The sequence below is a fragment of the Erythrolamprus reginae genome, unplaced genomic scaffold (assembly GCF_031021105.1).
Source record: "Erythrolamprus reginae isolate rEryReg1 unplaced genomic scaffold, rEryReg1.hap1 H_4, whole genome shotgun sequence".
Taxonomy (NCBI): Eukaryota; Metazoa; Chordata; class Lepidosauria; order Squamata; family Dipsadidae; genus Erythrolamprus; species Erythrolamprus reginae.
In genome coordinates this window covers 10,839-28,072 of record NW_027248495.1, presented here as the reverse complement: position 1 = coordinate 28,072, position 17,234 = coordinate 10,839, and the positions used below count along the sequence as shown (strand labels likewise).

Genomic DNA, 17,234 nt, shown 5'->3' with positions numbered 1-17,234 from the left:
ACACTGAACTAGACAATGTCACTTGGCGGGACCTAGGGGAAGGGCCTTCTCTCTGGGGGGCCCGGCCCTCTGGAATCATCTCTTCCTGGAGCTTTGTACTGCCCCTACCCCCCCATACCTTCTGAAAGAGTCTAAAAATTCAACTATGCCACCAAACTTGGGGTTATTAGATTCTACCCACTGGCCAATGAATTTATAATGGATGAATGGATATGTGTGTATTTTATTGGTTTTTTTCCTAGTTTTTAAATGTAACTTTTTTAAAATGTAATTTTTAATTTAAATTGACTATATCTCGATATATACTATTTTTTTATATGTTTTAAGCCATGCCGAATCTTTGGAGAGGGGCGTCATATAAATCTAATAATAATAAATAGTAATAATAATAATTCCTTCACTTCTCTTATCTCCATATACTCCCTTGCCCCTAAAGAGTCTCTTTAGTATGCTGTTCTTACCCTTATACAGTACTAGAAAATATTAAATGGAAATTTTCCCATCAAGAGGCCTGTTGTGTGCCCATAAACAAGGCATTAAGATTTAACACTTAAAGGACTCAGCCTTTTAAGAAAACCTCCCTGTAAAGTCCTGCTAACAGAAATCTGGCCCGCTTCCATGTTGTGGTAATTGGAGCAGCATTTTCTCAATTGTTTTTTTTTTTTAAATAAAATATTTTTTATTGATTTTTAACAATTTAAAATCACACAACATAAAACAGTGCATAGTGAATTGTGAATTGTGCCCACCACCCCGACATACACACATTTTCTCAATTGTGTCATCCTTCATCTCCACTATATTGGGATGCAACCAGGGATGGGCTACTGCCCGGAGAGGGTGGAATGCAGTGGGGCAGCGAAAATGGAGCTCCACCCCAAAGCACCCAATTTGCACTGAAATATATTGAAAGAAAATGCAGGGCGTCCTGCATAAGCCACACTCACAGTGTGGTAGTAAAAGTTTTGATAGCCCTTCACTAGATGCCACACTCAGAGCTGCAAAATTATGAAATAACAGTCTATGTGTAGGAAAGAAATATCTAATTGATTTGCAAAGACTTAAAAGCTTACTAGTTCCATACTTCAAGGGCAGCATACAAATCTAAATTATTATTATTATTATTATTATTATTATTATTATTATTATTATTATTATTATTATTATTTTACAGCTTAAAAAAGATAGGCCTCATATTCACTTTAGTTCTTTAGTGGAGTATTTTATATACGGGGGGGGGGAGTATTTAGTTAGACACCAATTGTGCAAGTTCTTCCACTTAAAAAAATGAGAGAGGCCTGTAATTGACATCATAGATAGACCTCAACTATGAGAGATAACACGAGAAAACACAGCCAGAAATCTTGCTCTCACAGATCTGTAACTTCTTCTTTAAGAGGTTCCTCTGTCCTCCACTCATTATCTGTAGTATTGGCACCTGTTTGAACTTGTTATCAGTATAAAAGACACCTGTCCACAACCTCAAACCGTCACACTTCAAACTCCACTATGGTGAAGACCAAAGAGCTGTCAAGACACCAGAAACAAAATTGTAGCCCTGCACCAGACTGGGAAGACTGAATCTGCAATAGGCATGCAGTTTGGTGTGAAGAAATCAACTGTGGGACCAATAATTAGAAAATGGAAGACATACAAAACCACTGATAATCTCCCTCAATCTGGGACTCCATGCAAGATCTTACCTGGTGAGGTCAAACTGATCACAAGAACAGTGAGCAAAAATCCCAGAACCACATGGGGGGACCTAGTGAATGACCTGCAGAGAGCTGGGACCAACATAACAAGGGCTCATCAGTAACACACTATGTCACCAGGGATTCAGATCCTGCAGTGCCAGACGTGTCCACCTGCTTAAGCCAGTACATGTCCAGGCCCGTCTGAAGTTTGCTAGAGAGCATTTGGATGATCCAGAAGAGTATTGGGAGAATGTCATATGGTCAGATGAAACCAAAGTAGAACTGTTTGTAGAAAGTTGCATCCAAAGAACACCATGCCTACTGTGAAGCATTGGGGCTGTTTCTTTGGAAAGGGACCAGACGACTGATCTGTGTACATGAAATAATAAATGGGGCAATGTATGGTGAGATTTTGAGTATAACCCTCCTTCCATCAGCATGGGCACTGAAGATGAAATGTGGCTGGGTCTTTCAGCATAATAATCCCAAGCACACTGCCAGGGAAATGAAGGAGTGGCTTTGTAAGAAGCATTTCAAGGTCCCGGAGTGGCCTAGCCAGTCTCCAGATCTTGACCTTATAGAAAAGTCCGTGTTGCACAGCAAAAGCCACCAAAACATCACTGTTCTAGAGGAGATCTGCATGGAGGAATGGGCCAACATACCAGCAACAGTGTGTACCAACCTTGTGAGGACTTACAGAAAATGTTTGACCTCTGTCATTGCCAACAAAGGATAAACAGTCATCCCTCGAGTTTCGCGATCTCGACTATTGCGAAACGCTATATCATGATTTTTCAACCCGGAAGTAAACAACACCATCTGCGCATGCGTACCCTTTTTTTCTATGGCCACGCATGCGTAGATGGTGGAGTTTGCCGGGCAGATCAGCTGCTGGGTGGCTTCCCTGGGTCTTCCCCCTCTTGCCGGGGTTTCCCCTTTGCGTGGGCGGCGGGGAAACCCCAGCGCCGCTTCCCAGCTGAGTGGTGCGAGCAACGGCGTGGGCGGGCGAAGGGCGGGCGAAGGGCGTGCGGACAAGCGGCGGCGGCACCAGCAGCGGCGGCACGAGCGGCGGCGGCATGAGCGGCGGCCGCACGAGCGGCGGCCGCACGAGCGGCGGCCGCACCAGCGGCGGCAGCATGAGCGGCGGCCGGACGAGCGGCGGCCGGACGAGCGGCGGCCGGACGAGCGGCGGCCGGACGAGCGGCGGCCGGACGAGCGGCGGCTGGACAAGCGGCGGCCGGACAAGCGGCGACCATACCAGCAGCAGCGGCACGAGCGGCGGCCGCACCAGCAGCGGCGGCACGAGCGGCGGCGGCACGAGCGGCGGCCGGACAAGCGGCGGTGGCACCAGCGGCGGCCGGACAAGCGGTGGGCAGGCGGCTCCTCAGCTGTTGGGCGGGGGTCTTCCCAGGTGCGGAAGTAAAAAACACCATCTGCACATGCGCGGCCATGGGAAAAAAAGGGCGTGCATGCGCAGATGGTGTTTTTACTTCCGCACCACTATATTGCGAAAAATCGATCATCACGAGGGGTCCTGGAACGGAACCCTCGCGATAATCGGGGGACCACTGTATAACAAAGAATCAAGATGAACTTTTGTTATTGACCAAATAATTATTTTCCACCATAATTTGCAAATAAATTTGTTAAAAATCAGACAATGTGATTTTTCTGGATTTTTCATGTTGTCTCTCATAGTTGAGGTCTACCTATGATGTCAATTATAGGCCTCTCACATCTTTTTAAGTGGGAGAACATGCACAATTGGTGTCTGACTACATACTTTCCCCCATATATAAAATATAAAGTATCCTATTTTAGAAAGCTATAACTTCTTTGACATGTTTAAATTCCTGTATTAAATTTTTCTTGTTTCCTCCCTACCGTGTTATAAAAATAATAAAAAATGCTAGATCTGCATGAGAAATTGGTAACTCAAGCAAACAAGTCAAGCTGTATGCTACTGGGGAAAGCCCGAACTTTTCGGGTTCAGGTTCGGGAGGCCGCTGAGAAGTGCCGCCGCCCGGCTGTCACCTTCTGAAACAGCCAGGCGCTTCTCGGCGGCCTCTGGAACCCGAACCGGGTTCAGCGTTCGGGAGAACGGCGAGAAGCCCTCCAGCTTTTCAGAAGGTGAAAGCCGGGCGGCGGCGCCCAGCGGAGCGCCATTTTGGGATTTATTTATTTTTGCATAGATTAATCGCTTTTACATTGTTTCCTATGGGAAACAATGTTTCATCTTACAAACGTTTTGCCTTACGAACCTACTTCCAGAACCAATTAGGTTCATAAGACGAGGTATTACTGTATTACTGTTAACTCCTCTTTTGCTGTTGGAAGGATTGAGTGTTTCAAAACTATAATGTATTTTAACCTTTCAATCAATTGGATAAAATTGCACTGTGGCAACATTGAATTTGGAATGAATGCTGGTCAGGCTTTTCCAGTGGGGTGGGCCTGATTTTCAGCGTTAAGCAAGAATTCTCCATTTTCCATCTAAGTCATAGTGGGTCTTAAGAGTTGGTGAACCTAAAGAGTCTCTCCTGATTTCAAACTGCTACAACATGATTCTTCCAAAGGTTCCATTTTCCCAGCCAATTCCCAGGGTGGTTCAATTTGGATTGATTGAAGACTTGTTTTAACAACCCAACCTACCAGACTCTGAAGAGCTTCAAGCCTGCGGTGCCCCATCATATGTTACAGTTGGGTTGAGGTCACCCTCAGATCTGCTCTGGTTCGCAGTTTGCCCTTCGGGTCCCGATCCTTGCATAGCACAATAGATTCTATCCCCTTCCAGGGAAAACTCACGCCCTTATTATCTCATGGTTAGATTATTGCGACATGCTTTACATGTGACTGGTTCAGAATGCAGCCGTGTGAGGTGTTGTGGGTTCACCTAGATACACCCATGTTGCACCAATTCTCCGTGGACTGCACTGGCTCCCGATTGGTCTCCATGCGCAATTCAAGATGTTGATAATTACCTTTAAAACCCTACATGGCTTAGGGCCAGATGACCTTCGAGACTGCCTCCTACCACATAGCTCCCAGGGCCCACAGGGCTGGTCTTTTCTGGGTCCAATCAGCTAAATAGTGTCAGCTGGTGGATCTGCTGGGGAGGACCTTCTCTGTAGATGCTCTGACCCTCTGGAACCAGCTACATATTGAGATCCAGACTACCCCCACCCTACTGGCCTTCCAGAAAATTGTAAAGACCTGGCTTTTCAGACAGGCCTGGGGGCGTTGATCTGAGGGCATACCATCGAGATCGGGGCATAAATGGCATGCATGGTTTTTTTAAAAAACTGTGGGATTTAAATCATTTTAAAATGTTTTTAAAGGTTTTAATTCTATTTATATGTTTTAATTTTTGTTGTGAGCTGCCTAGATTCCCTAGGGAGATGAGCAGCATACAAATCAAATAAAAAAATAAATGAAAAGGTCCCAGTGACTGTAATCCAAAGATCCTTTCTACCACCCAAGTCTCTTTTCTTTTCCTGTTGCCTTACAGTTGTGGAAGAAATGCAACCGGTTCAGCTCTCCTGTTCCCGAGGTTCTTTTCCTCAAATAAATAACTTTGTTTTTGCTTTCTTTCTTTAGCAAGGTCCACCAGGAGAACCAGGGCCACGGGGCCCCCCAGGTCCACCCGGTGTGCCAGGAGCAGATGGCATTGATGTGAGTCCACTGCTGCTCAGGAGCCAAAGCAGGCAGGGAGAGAGCACCTCTGAGCACAAAGACGGGCATTGTAACTAGAAGGAAACGTCATGTTGTGTCCTTCCAGTGTGGTCCAGGTTTGCAGCGGGCAGGGGTGGGGGTGGGGGAAAGAGGAGGAGGAGCTACTGTTGGCTTACCCCTTAGCCAAAACAGGCTTGAACTATAAAATCCTCCAAGGCCAACATCCCCTCCCTCATGTGGGATTTTTGCAGCAAACATGAGGGCCAACAGGAGTTTACAGTTGGCCCTCAGCAGCCTTAATTCATTCATTGTTTTTAAGCAGAAGTGTTAACATTTCTCTGCCCCACCATCAAGTGAAGGTAGAAAGGATTTTATGACTATGGGAAATGTTCTTACTTTTGGAAGATGGGCTGGGGATTCAGGAGAGAGAGAAATGGGGTGGGGGAATAAAATTGAACCAGTTTGTTAACTTGGAGATGAAATTTGCAGCCTGCACCTGCCCATCTTAAAGAGGGTCAGAGTCTCATTTCATCCTTTTCTCTCTTTTCTTTCTTAGTGATGGAACATTATTCATAGAGGGATTTTTTTAATAGGAAGTCCAGGGGTGGATTGCCATTACTGTGCACGCAGCTTCGGTTCTCTTGCGTGTGCAGGCATGTCCCATGAAATCTCACGAGGGGACGGGCCACAAGATTGTGGTGATTTTATTTTGCTTCTGTGCATGTGCAGATGAAAGAAATTGCTGAAATCTCATGTGCATGCACGTACCCTGACGAGCTTTTGCTTCTGCGCATGTGCAGGAAGCAAAAATATGAAAAATTGAAGAAAAAAGATGATGACATCCATAGGACTGGCACTGGTAGCGGCCGCACACAAATTGCGCAATCTGGTGGCTTCTACCGGTGCGCCATCCTCTACCGTCCCGGTAGCAACCCACTACTGAGATAATCCTCGGCTTACAACATTTCATTTAGTGACCAATGGAAGTTACAACAGGACTGAAACAGCACTGCCGCAAAGAAAAGAGAGTCAAGCTATTCTCCAAAGCATCTGAGGGTAGAACAAAAAGCAATGGGTGGAAACTAATCAACGAGAGAAGCAGCCTAGAATAAGGAAAAATTTCCTGACAGTTAGAACATTTAATTAGTGGAACTGCTTGCCTGCAGAAGTTGTGAATGCTCCAACACTGGAAGTTTTTAAGATGTTGGATAACCATTTGTCTGAAGTTTTGTAGGGTTTCCTGCCTAAGCAAGAAGTCCTCCAAGACTAGAAGTCCTCCAAGATCCCTTCTTACTATTCTATTCTATTCTATTCCATTCCACTGAGCCACAAAAAACAGAAAGTCTGAGCCTTCCACTCTTCACTATGCCAGTGCAAGTACATCTAAGCCCAAGACAATTTCCCCAGGATTCTTTATTACGAACAATATGTTAGTATATTTCTGAACTTTGAGAGTAAGATGAGAAGTATATAAATTTGATAAATAAACAAAAGATCACTGCTCTACCAGAGGCTTTGTATTTGGCTTGAAAGGATAATTTTCTAAAAGGGGACTGAAAACTTATTAAACCGATTGATAAATGACTATTTTTTTCTCTCTCCATAGGGTGATAAAGGTCCACCCGGTGCCGCAGGCGTTCCTGTAAGTATGCTGACTTTGCAAGTCACGATCATGCCTTACATTAATATGCAAGGCTCAGGATCTGGGGTAGAACACCAGAGGGCGTCCTGGAGCTATTTTCAGGCTATACGTTTTTGCTAGGTGTTGCAAACATAGCATATTTGAAGAATACTCTTTATGGACAACTATTGTGTAGGTAGTCCTTGACTTATGACCAGTTGCTTAGCAACCATTCAAAGTTTTGACGCCCTTACCTTGAGCTACTTACGACCCATTCAGATGAGCAGGGTGCTTAACCAAACTTCAGGCAATACAGTTGAGTTTAGGGGCATTTCCAGCATCCTAGAGTCATATGACCATGTTTTGCATCTGGGTTTTGTATCAATGGGGATACACTCCAAGACCAGAAAAGTATTAATACCACTCTATAATGCCCTGGAGTACTCCATTCAGTTCTGGTCACAGTTCAAAAGAGACATAGAAACTCTCGAGAAGGTGCAGAAAAGAGCAACCAAAATGGTTAGGGGACTAGAAACCAAGACTTATGAAGAGAGATTGCTGGAACTGGGCATGGATAGCCTAGAGAAAAGAAGGGCCAGACGAGGACATGATAGCAGTCTACAGGTACTTGAGGTGTTGCCACAGAGAGGAGGAGGTCACGCTGTTTTCCAGGGCACCAGAGGGCCAGAAGAGGAACAAGTTGGAAGCTGACCAAGGAGAGATTCAACCTAGAAATAAGGAAGAACTTCCTGACGGTCAGAGCGATCAACCAGTGTAACGGCCTGCTAGCAAAGGTTGTGAATTTCCCAACTTTGGACATTTTCAAGAGGAGATTGGCCTGTCATCTGGCTGGGGTGCTGTAGGATTTCTTGATTAAGCAGGGGGTTGGACTTGATGACCTGCAAGGTCCCTTTCAACTCAAACAAACAAACAAACAAACACCACACCCATAATAAACCCATAAAATGAGTTTGCTTTATTACTATAGTGTTTGTTTTACAAGTCCAGGGGTGGGATTCAGCCGGTTCAGACCAGTTCGGAGGAACCGGTAGTTATGTAGCGCTCATGTGTGCTAGGCACACGCAAGCAGAGCTATCCCATCCTATACAATCGTCATGTTTTTATAGCACTATAGCAATAGCACTTAGACTTATATATACAGCCTGCTCTAAACGGTTTGCAGAGTCAGCATATGTTACCCCCAACAATCTGGGTCCTCATTTTATCCACCTTGGAAGGTTGGAAGCCTGAGTAAACCTTGAGCCTGGTGAGATTTGAACTGGTGAGCTACAGCCAGCAGTCAGCAGAAGCAGCTTGCAGTACTGCACTCTAACCACTGTATCACCAAGGTTTTTGATGCAGCGTGCATGCATGTAAGGCACGCGCAAGAGTGAAACTATCCCATCCTTTACAATAGCTCTGTTTTTGACGCAGTGTGCATGTGTGTAAGGCATGCATGAGAGTGAAGCTATCCCATCCTATACAATTGCCATGTTTTTCACACAGTGCAGATATGCGCAAGGCGTGCACAAGCAAACCTATTCCATCCTATGCAATCACATTTTTGATGCAGTCTGCATGTGTGTATGGCACACACAAGAACGAAACTATCCCATTCTTTATAATTGCCATGTTTTTCATGCAACATGCATGTGTGTAAGGCACACACGAGAGCGAAGCTATCCCATCCTATACAATCATGACGCAACGCGCATGTGCTTGCACACTTACATTTTTGATTCTGGGTGAACCGGTTATTAAATTATGTGAAGCCCACCTCTGTTTATGACCACTGTGGTCATGTAAGAACTGCTCCAAAAAGGGTTGTAAAATAAGGTCAGTCAAACGGCTGATCCATTTTACGACCATCCCAACTTATAACCCCAATGAATAAGCTCCATTACAGCCCTATGTCAAGGACTACCTGTACTATACAGGTAGCCCTTGACTTGCAGCCATTCATTTAGTGACCATTCAAAGGTACACTGGCATTGAAGAAAGCGACATGACCAGTTTTCATACTTACAACTGTTGCAGCCTCCCTGTGGTCACATGATCAAAAGTCAGATGCTTGGCAACAGGCATGTACTTACGACAGTTGCAGTGACCTGGAGTCACGTGATCAACATTTGTAACCTTCCCAGCTGGCTTCTGACAAGCAAATTCAAAATCAGATTTGCTTAATAATGCCGTGATTCACTTAGCAACTGTGGCAAGGGAGGTCATTAAATGGGGCACAACTCAACTTTCTTGCCTAGTGGTGGACATTTTGAGCTCAGTTGTCATACATCAAGGACTACTTTTATGTTGTATGATTTTAAATTGTTAAAAATCAATTAAAAAATATTTTTTTTTTTAAAAAGGACTACTTATGCTTTAATTGGGGGAGTGTGGGAATTTTGAGCTTTGGACAGTCTAACTTTCCCTTCCCAGATGGTCCTGCTCCAGATAAGTTGGGGAGAACTAATTCCATCATTCTCACTTTAGCGTGGCCAAAATCAGGATTGGATGTCCCAGCGTATCTGGAGGGCATTAAGTTGAAGCAGCATAAATCTTTTTGAGAAGGGCTCAGAGTGAGGCACCTGCTTCTTGAATTTTTTTAAAACTCTTTTAAATGTCCCCACCCTTTCTTTGCAACAGGGAACCAAAGGAGCTGGAGGCCTGCTGGGACCCGATGGAGCCCCAGGAAAACCCGGAATAGATGTGAGTAGTTACTCAGCCCAAAATTGTATTTCAGCATATATATAGGGCTCTGTGTTCTTATTTAGAATATCATTTTGCTCCATATGAGTATGCAAATGTATGAAAACTTGCTTTCTTTGGATTGTGTTCCATTTCCTCTCAAACCTTAATTTGACCCTAGAGTGATTTGATGATCATTCCTTGATTATTGCAATACACTCTACATGAAGCTATCCTTGAAAAATGTTCAGAGACTTCAGCTAGTCCAGAATGCGGCATCAAGAGCTGCTGTAGCTGTACCTAGGTACACTCACATCACTCCAACACTCGGTGTGCTGCATTGGCTACCAATTGATCTCCAGTCACAATTCAAGGTGTTGGTTATTATCTATAAAACCCTATATGGCTTAGGACCAATATTCCCTCTATTTTTTTTCGGTGTGGGTGGAAAAGTATAGTGTCTGAGCGGGAGTCCCTTCGGGTCTGGGCAGCATAGAAGTCAAATAAGTAAGCAAGCAAGCAAGCAAATAAATAAATAAATAAATAAATATTCATGTCTGAGCAGTGCTATGTATTTTGTCAATAGTTAATGAATCTAACCATAGAGGTTCTCAAATTCTGAAACAGATTTCTAAAAAGATAAACCAATTTATGCAACCCACTTTATGAATAAATTAATGCTTTCACTGGCATAAGGGCTAGCAAAGAAATACTTTTAAATTTCATGTTATAATATTTGTTAAATAAAACAATTACATAATTGTATAATTTAATTTTCAAATATTTATTTTATTTTAAATATGATATTTATGACTATGTTTTGATGGGATGAATAAACTTGCTTACTTTTGTTGACATCTGAATTTTATTTCTTGTTCTGATCAATGTCTGATAATTGCAAAAAAACCACCCCTGAGTCACAGAAGTAGAAATGCCACAAACCTTTATCAGCACTGTCAATGAATTGATTATTAGGATTGGTTAAGAAGTTTTTTGAAAACACCTAAAAATGTTTCCAAAACCAAAAATGTAAAAAATGATTTGGAATAGTAAATTTCACTATTAAAAATTCACTCAAAAGATTATGGAATTACCGGTTTGCTATTGGAGATACATGAAACAAACATTTTCGACAGAAGCAATGCACAGTAATATTTGTTATCATAGTTTAAATGATTTAGTTGGCAGCTCATACACTTCTTCCCACTACTAAAAAAAGAAGCTGAAAATTGATTTGTAAGCATAGCAATGCCCACAATTCCAAATTTGATTATCATGTCTGAAAAAAATCTTTAAAAAAATTCCTACATGCCACTTCCAAACCAATGTTGAACTTCTTACTTTAAAGAGAAGAAAACAATTGCTAGCTTTGTTTTCTAAAACCCATAAACATTGAAAGAATTGCTATCTCCCCTTATACATTCTGTGCAGTATTTAGGAGAACAATATCTAACATATATGGGAACATAATTGTTAAACTTTACTGAGAAGTCAGTCCCTTGTTCAAGCTTGCTTTCCTTTCTCAGAGCTTCCCCCGTCCCTTGCTGCCCACCGGCACAGGCTGCATTCAGGGACCAATGCCCCTCTTAGAGAAGACACCTGAGCTGCTGCCCACCTCCCCTGCGAAGAGTGGGATGAGGCCTTCAATCTGGCTCCCTCCTGCTTCCATAGTCCACCGCTGCAGGAGAGGAAAAAGGGGAGAGACCGAACCGCCACCTTCTCCGTCAGCAATTGGCGTGGCACCCATCATCTGCACGCAGAGACACCCCTTCCCCTCTGAGGGAAGCGACTCCCTGCCGTCTGCCATTAATAGTTTAAAAGAAGCCTGCCCACAGAGAAACTGGCGGGCTGGACATCTGCCGCATGCCTTTCAGAGAGATGCCGGCACTCCGCCACACTCCTCCTCCTCCCCCTGGGATTTCCTCTCTCCCGCCCTGGATTTTCCCTTATTCCCCCTGCAAACAGCACGGGGGAACTCAGCTTCACACCTCCCACTGGTTCCTGGCTGCGCTTGTCCACCGGTTGTTCTCTCTGGCGTCCAGGTCGGGCGGCTCAGGAGATGGTGCAGCACTTTATCCCGGTCCCATCCCATCCCATCCTTCACAGCGAGCGGTTTCTTGGCCGCTGGCGAGACTGTTCCCTCGGCGGGGTGGAGTGGGGAGGAGGAGCATGACTGGCTGTCCTGCACTTTGAAAGTGCCGCCGCCGCCCTGCTGAGCAGGGGCGGAGCAGGCAGGAGCTAGACCGCAGCAGGCGGGAAAATGTAATTGCGCTCACGTAAAAAGTTCTGTGCCAAGACTTCCCGCATACCTGCCAGCGACCGATTAGAACCCACAGAGTTCTGGGTCCCGTCGACTAAGCAGTGTCAGTTTGTCGGCCTGCAGGTGGTCCCAGTTCTTTGAAATCAACTACCCCTCAAGATCCGTACCTCTCCCACCCTACTGGCTTCCTGAAAGGCTCTGAAGACTTGGCTCTGCCGGGAGGCCTGGGGGCTGTGAGATTTGAAATCTTATTCCAGCCTGGTATGACTCAATTGGGATGTTTGATAGTATGATTATAGTAGTATATTTAAGGGTTTTATAGTATTTTTAATTGCTGTATTTTAATTATTTATATTGTTTTTATTCTTATTGGAAGCTGCCCTGATTTCTACAGGATTGGGCAGTATATAAATCTAAAAAAATGAATGAATGAATAAATAAATAAATAAATAAATAAATAAATAAATCCTGGCTTATCTTCAGGGCTTCAGCCAACCTTCTCTCTACAAATACCAGTTGATACCCTCAGACTGATCCCTATAGTTCTCCTTTTTATCCTTTCTTTATTTCTTCTTTTTTTGGCAGGGCCTTACAGGAGCTAAAGGAGAGCCAGGCCGTGTTGGAAGACAAGGTCCCAAAGTAGGTAACTGTTTTTTCTCCCTGGGGGAGGGATTTTGATGCATGTAATGCATCACTGGGTTCTAAAATCCGTTGCTAAAATCCGTTCTTGTACAGAAGCTTCTGCACATGCGTGGAAGCATCCCGGGCAGGTGGGTGGAGCATCTGAGGTGGGTGGGTGGAGCTACCAGTTTGCAGAAGCGGGCCAAACTGGGAGCAATCACCTGCTGAAGTAATGTGTTGAAGTCACCAAAGCATCCTTCCTCAGCTTGTTATTTCCCATGTGTTGGGTCTGCAGCTCCAGATACCTTCAACCAGCTGTGATCTCACATTGGGGGGAGGCACAGTTTGATATCCCAGGATCCATGATTGACTTCAGCTTCTGTTCCTACTTTCTAACACACCATGACTGTTATTACTACTGCTGAAGAATGAATGGGGAAGGTCCCTGTGTCTTGTTAGGCATAGAGGAAGGGTTAGGTCATCACTATTACCTGGGACAGATTGTATTTTCTTATCCTTTGCTGATGATGGCAAGATGCAAAATAAATCAATCCAGGCCTCTTGGGTGGTGGCAGATCAGGTTTGGGACCTTGAAGCAGGAGCCTGCATCTGTTCAAGAAACAAGGGAGGAAGGATTTACAGTATATTCCTTGCAGACAGCTGCTCATTTGCATCCCTTTTAGGGAATTGTTGAGGCCACTTGGAAGTTTCTCTTTGTCCTCAGGGTCACCAGAGTAGTGCAAATGGGTGGGGAACCTTCTTGGAATTGCTAAAAGGACTGTGAGGTAGACTGGAGATTGATGATATTGTATCCCTTCATCTCTGTTGAAAGAGGGTTGTTCCATTTTGACATAGATAGCCTCTTTGACCCCTCTTTCAAACCAGTGGTCTTCGCTGTCCAAAATGTGGACTTTGATGTTTTCAAAAGAGTGGGCTTTGTCTTTTAAATGCAGATGGACTGTTGCCTCTTGTCCTAGTGAGTTTGTTCTCCTATGTTGTGCCATTCATTCATTCATTCATTCATTCATTCATTTAGTTTTCCAACATATGCAAGATAACAACTTGTTATCAAATATCAACCAGCAAATGTTCTACCCTCCACATTGGCAAAAAGAATCCAAACCTCATATATAAACTGAATAAACAATAAACTCCTCCACTTGAAACAGAATACCCTACAAAAGCAGACTATCAATCCCAGGGCTAGAAAGCTTAGAACTACGTCGCTTAAAACACGATCTAAGTATTGCCCACAAAATCATATGCTGCAACGTTCTAACTGTCAATGACTACTTCAGCTTCAACCGCAACAACACAAGAGCACGCAACAAATTCAAACTTAATATTAACCGCTCCAAACTTGACTGTAAAAAATATGACTTCAGCAACCGAGTTGTTGAAGCGTGGAACTCATTACCTGACTCATTAGTGTCAACCCCTCACCCCCAACATTTTTCCCTTAGACTATCCACGATTGACCTCTCCAGGTTCCTTAGAGGTCAGTAAGGGGTGTGCATAAGTGCACCGGTGTGCCTTCCGTCCCCTGTCCAATTGTCTCTCATTATCTCATTTATCTTTTTTTCCTTTCAAATATGTTCACCTATACTTTTATATCTTTTCTTTTCTTCTATTCTTTTCTTTATTTATATTATTACATATCTATTCTCTTCAATGTGTATTATGTATTGGACAAAATAAATAAATAAAATAAATAAATAACAGGTATAAACATGGACCTGAAGACAGTAAATGAATACAAATAAATGGGGACAATAGGACAGGGACGATAGACACCCTGGTGCAGTTATGCATGTCCCCTTACAAACCTCTTGGGAATGGGGTGAAGTCCATACTAGTTAGTTTAAGGTTAAAGCTATGGGGTTAATGTTAAAGTAGTGGTTCTAAATATATATATATCCGGTTCCGACAATGGTCGAGGGAGGCGATGAGGAGCGAGCACTGCCGAAGACAACATCTTTGTAACCACAAAGTGGGACCTACCAAGCCATTTATTGTTCCGACTATACTGGGGGGAGGGGTCCCTTGTGCTTTCGAGACCTGAATTGGGGAATTGAGTGAGCTGTAGCTTCCCGGGCAAATGTTTGGACTGCTGTGAGAGTGAGAATTCCCATGCTGGCGACACGGAAGATGGCGGCTGCGGATAATGGAATTTAACAGAGAAACTTAAGAGTGAGGAGCTTAACAGCATTTAAACAAGTTTAACAGCGAGGCGAACTGACTGACTGACTGACTAACTGACTGACTGACTGACTGACTGACTGACTGGGAGAGGAACCCAGCCTCAAGCGAAGGATAGAGGAGCTGAGTTGTGGAGAGCTATTTATTTATTTATTAGAGTTGAAAGGGACCTTGCAGGTCATCAAGTCCAACCCCCTGCTTAAGCAGGAAATCCTACAGCACCCCAGCCAAATGACAGTCCAATCTCCTCTTGAAAATGTCCAAAGTTGGGGAGTTTACAACCTCTGCTGGCAATCCATTCCACTGGTTGATCGCTCTTACCATCAGGAAGTTCTTCCTTATTTCTAGGTTGAATCTCTCCTTGGTCAGCTTCCAACTGTTGTTCCTCTTCTGGCCCTCTGGTGCCCTGGAAAACAGCGTGACCTCCTCCTCTCTGTGGCAACACCTCAAGTACCTGTAGACTGCTATCATGTCCTCGTCTGGCCCTTCTTTTCTCTAGGCTATCCATGCCCAGTTCCGGCAATCTCTCTTCATAAGTCTTGGTTTCTAGTCTATGGAGCTATGGAGGGTTAGAAAGGGTTGCAAAGACTAGAGAACGGAGCCACACAATCGCGCTGCATTACTGACACCACCTAACCTATACATAGACTACCGCACTGAATGCATCAGAACCAAGACCTATAACCCTCCCTTCAAAAATCCCACCCCTCCTCAACCATCCCACACTTCCCAACTCACCACCTCTCATCAACAAATTGTCATCCCTAGTACTTCCAACCAAAAATAGGAAAGCGCGCCCCTTACTTCCTCAGTTCAATCCAACTTCAATACATTTCAATTTAAATTCAACTCAACTCAGCCCAACTACAACCCAGAACCCAAACTCAATATCAAATGTAAACTAATCAATGCAAGAAGCATAATTAACAAGTTGTCTGAATTCCTCCTCCTTCTTGACACCAACTTATTGGATTTGATCTTTGTCTGTGAAACATGGCTAAATACATCCTATCCTGACTCCATCATCACATCAAGTAACTACCTTGTCCTTCGATCTGACCGTGAATCCTGCAGAGGAGGTGGTGTAGCTATATTCTATAAAAAAATCACTCAATCTAAAAAACATCAAAGTTGCATATGATTTTATCCTCCCAGAAACCATTATATGTGATCTTTCCCTCAATACCACACTTCGCTTCCTACTATGCTACAGAGCTCCTGACTCCGACATCACTCATGCAACCAAATTAACCTCACTGCTAACATGGGCAACCTCTTGCCCTTACCCCATTATCTTCCTTGGTGACCTCAACCTACCTCACATTAACTGGACCTTAAATGAATGCAGCACAGAACCAATCCACACTACCTTATACAATGCCGTCACCAGCCTGGGACTTGACCAATTAGTATTAAACAATACTAGACTTAACAACTGTCTTGACCTCATATTCTCTAATAGCAAAAGCGCAATCTATGGTCTGCATGTAAAAGAACCTTTTTCCAACAGTGATCATAGTATTATTAACTTAAATCTCAATCTACACCAAGATAACTTTCACCTGTATAATGTGTCACCTAAGTATAATTTTAGGAAAGCCAACTAGGAACTCATATATGCCAATCTCTCAATTCTCAACTGGCAAACTATATTTTCTAACTGCAACACTATTGATGATTTCTACAACACATTCTTACTACAAGTTAAAAGACTTATCAGACTACATGTACCACTAACTTCAACCAGAAGTAAAACAAAAAATAACTTACCTGTCTCAATAAGGAAACTACAAACCAAAAAAAGATCTCTCTGGCGTAAAAATAAAAAAGGCCAAGTAACCAACTTCAAAAGACGCTACAAAAGCATTTGCCAACAAATAAAAGCAGAATGTCTCAACTACCACAGCAAACAAGAGGAAAATCTCCTTCGCACCAAATCTAACCGAGCCTTCTACAACTTTGTCAACAACAAACTCAAAGACTCTAGACTTATTCCACCTCTCGTTGGACTCAACAACAAAGCATACCATGATGATCCATCCAAAGCTAACCTCTTCAACTCTTTCTTTGGCTCTGTCTTCGTTAACAGTAATGGCTCATCTCCCATCTTCACAAATCGCACCTCAAACTCTCTCAAGGACCTAACCCAAGTAGACTTCACTATAGACCAAGTTGAAAAAGCAATCCGAGACCTCAAACCTTCTCTATCAGTCGGACCAGATGGTGTTTACACATACTTCCTAAAAAAACTTTCTTCTGCTATAGCCGAACCACTAAGCATCATCTTTCAAAATTCCTTCAGGAGCAGCACACTCCCCAAGCTATAGTCAAAAGCAGTAGTCATCCCCATCTTCAAAAAAGGAGACCCTTCTCTCGTTGACAACTACAGACCAATTTCGCTATGCTGCGTCTCATGTAAAGTCATGGAATCAATTATAAATCAATCAATCTATCACCCTTTACTTAGAATCTAATAACCTAC

General features: G+C 43.6%; 1 protein-coding gene across 1 annotated transcript in view; it reads left to right on the top strand.

Annotated features, from left to right (window-relative positions):
- LOC139155652 (collagen alpha-2(IX) chain-like) overlaps positions 1 to 12,781 on the top strand; it is a 29,760-nt gene extending 16,979 nt beyond the window's left edge. The window contains exons 3-7 of the mRNA XM_070730871.1: positions 5,295 to 5,369; positions 6,976 to 7,011; positions 9,631 to 9,693; positions 12,518 to 12,571; positions 12,668 to 12,781. Coding sequence (XP_070586972.1) covers positions 5,295 to 5,369; positions 6,976 to 7,011; positions 9,631 to 9,693; positions 12,518 to 12,571; positions 12,668 to 12,781 — 342 coding nt within the window. The remainder of the gene's footprint in view (positions 1 to 5,294; positions 5,370 to 6,975; positions 7,012 to 9,630; positions 9,694 to 12,517; positions 12,572 to 12,667) is intronic.
- Positions 12,782 to 17,234: the final 4,453 nt, after the last annotated feature.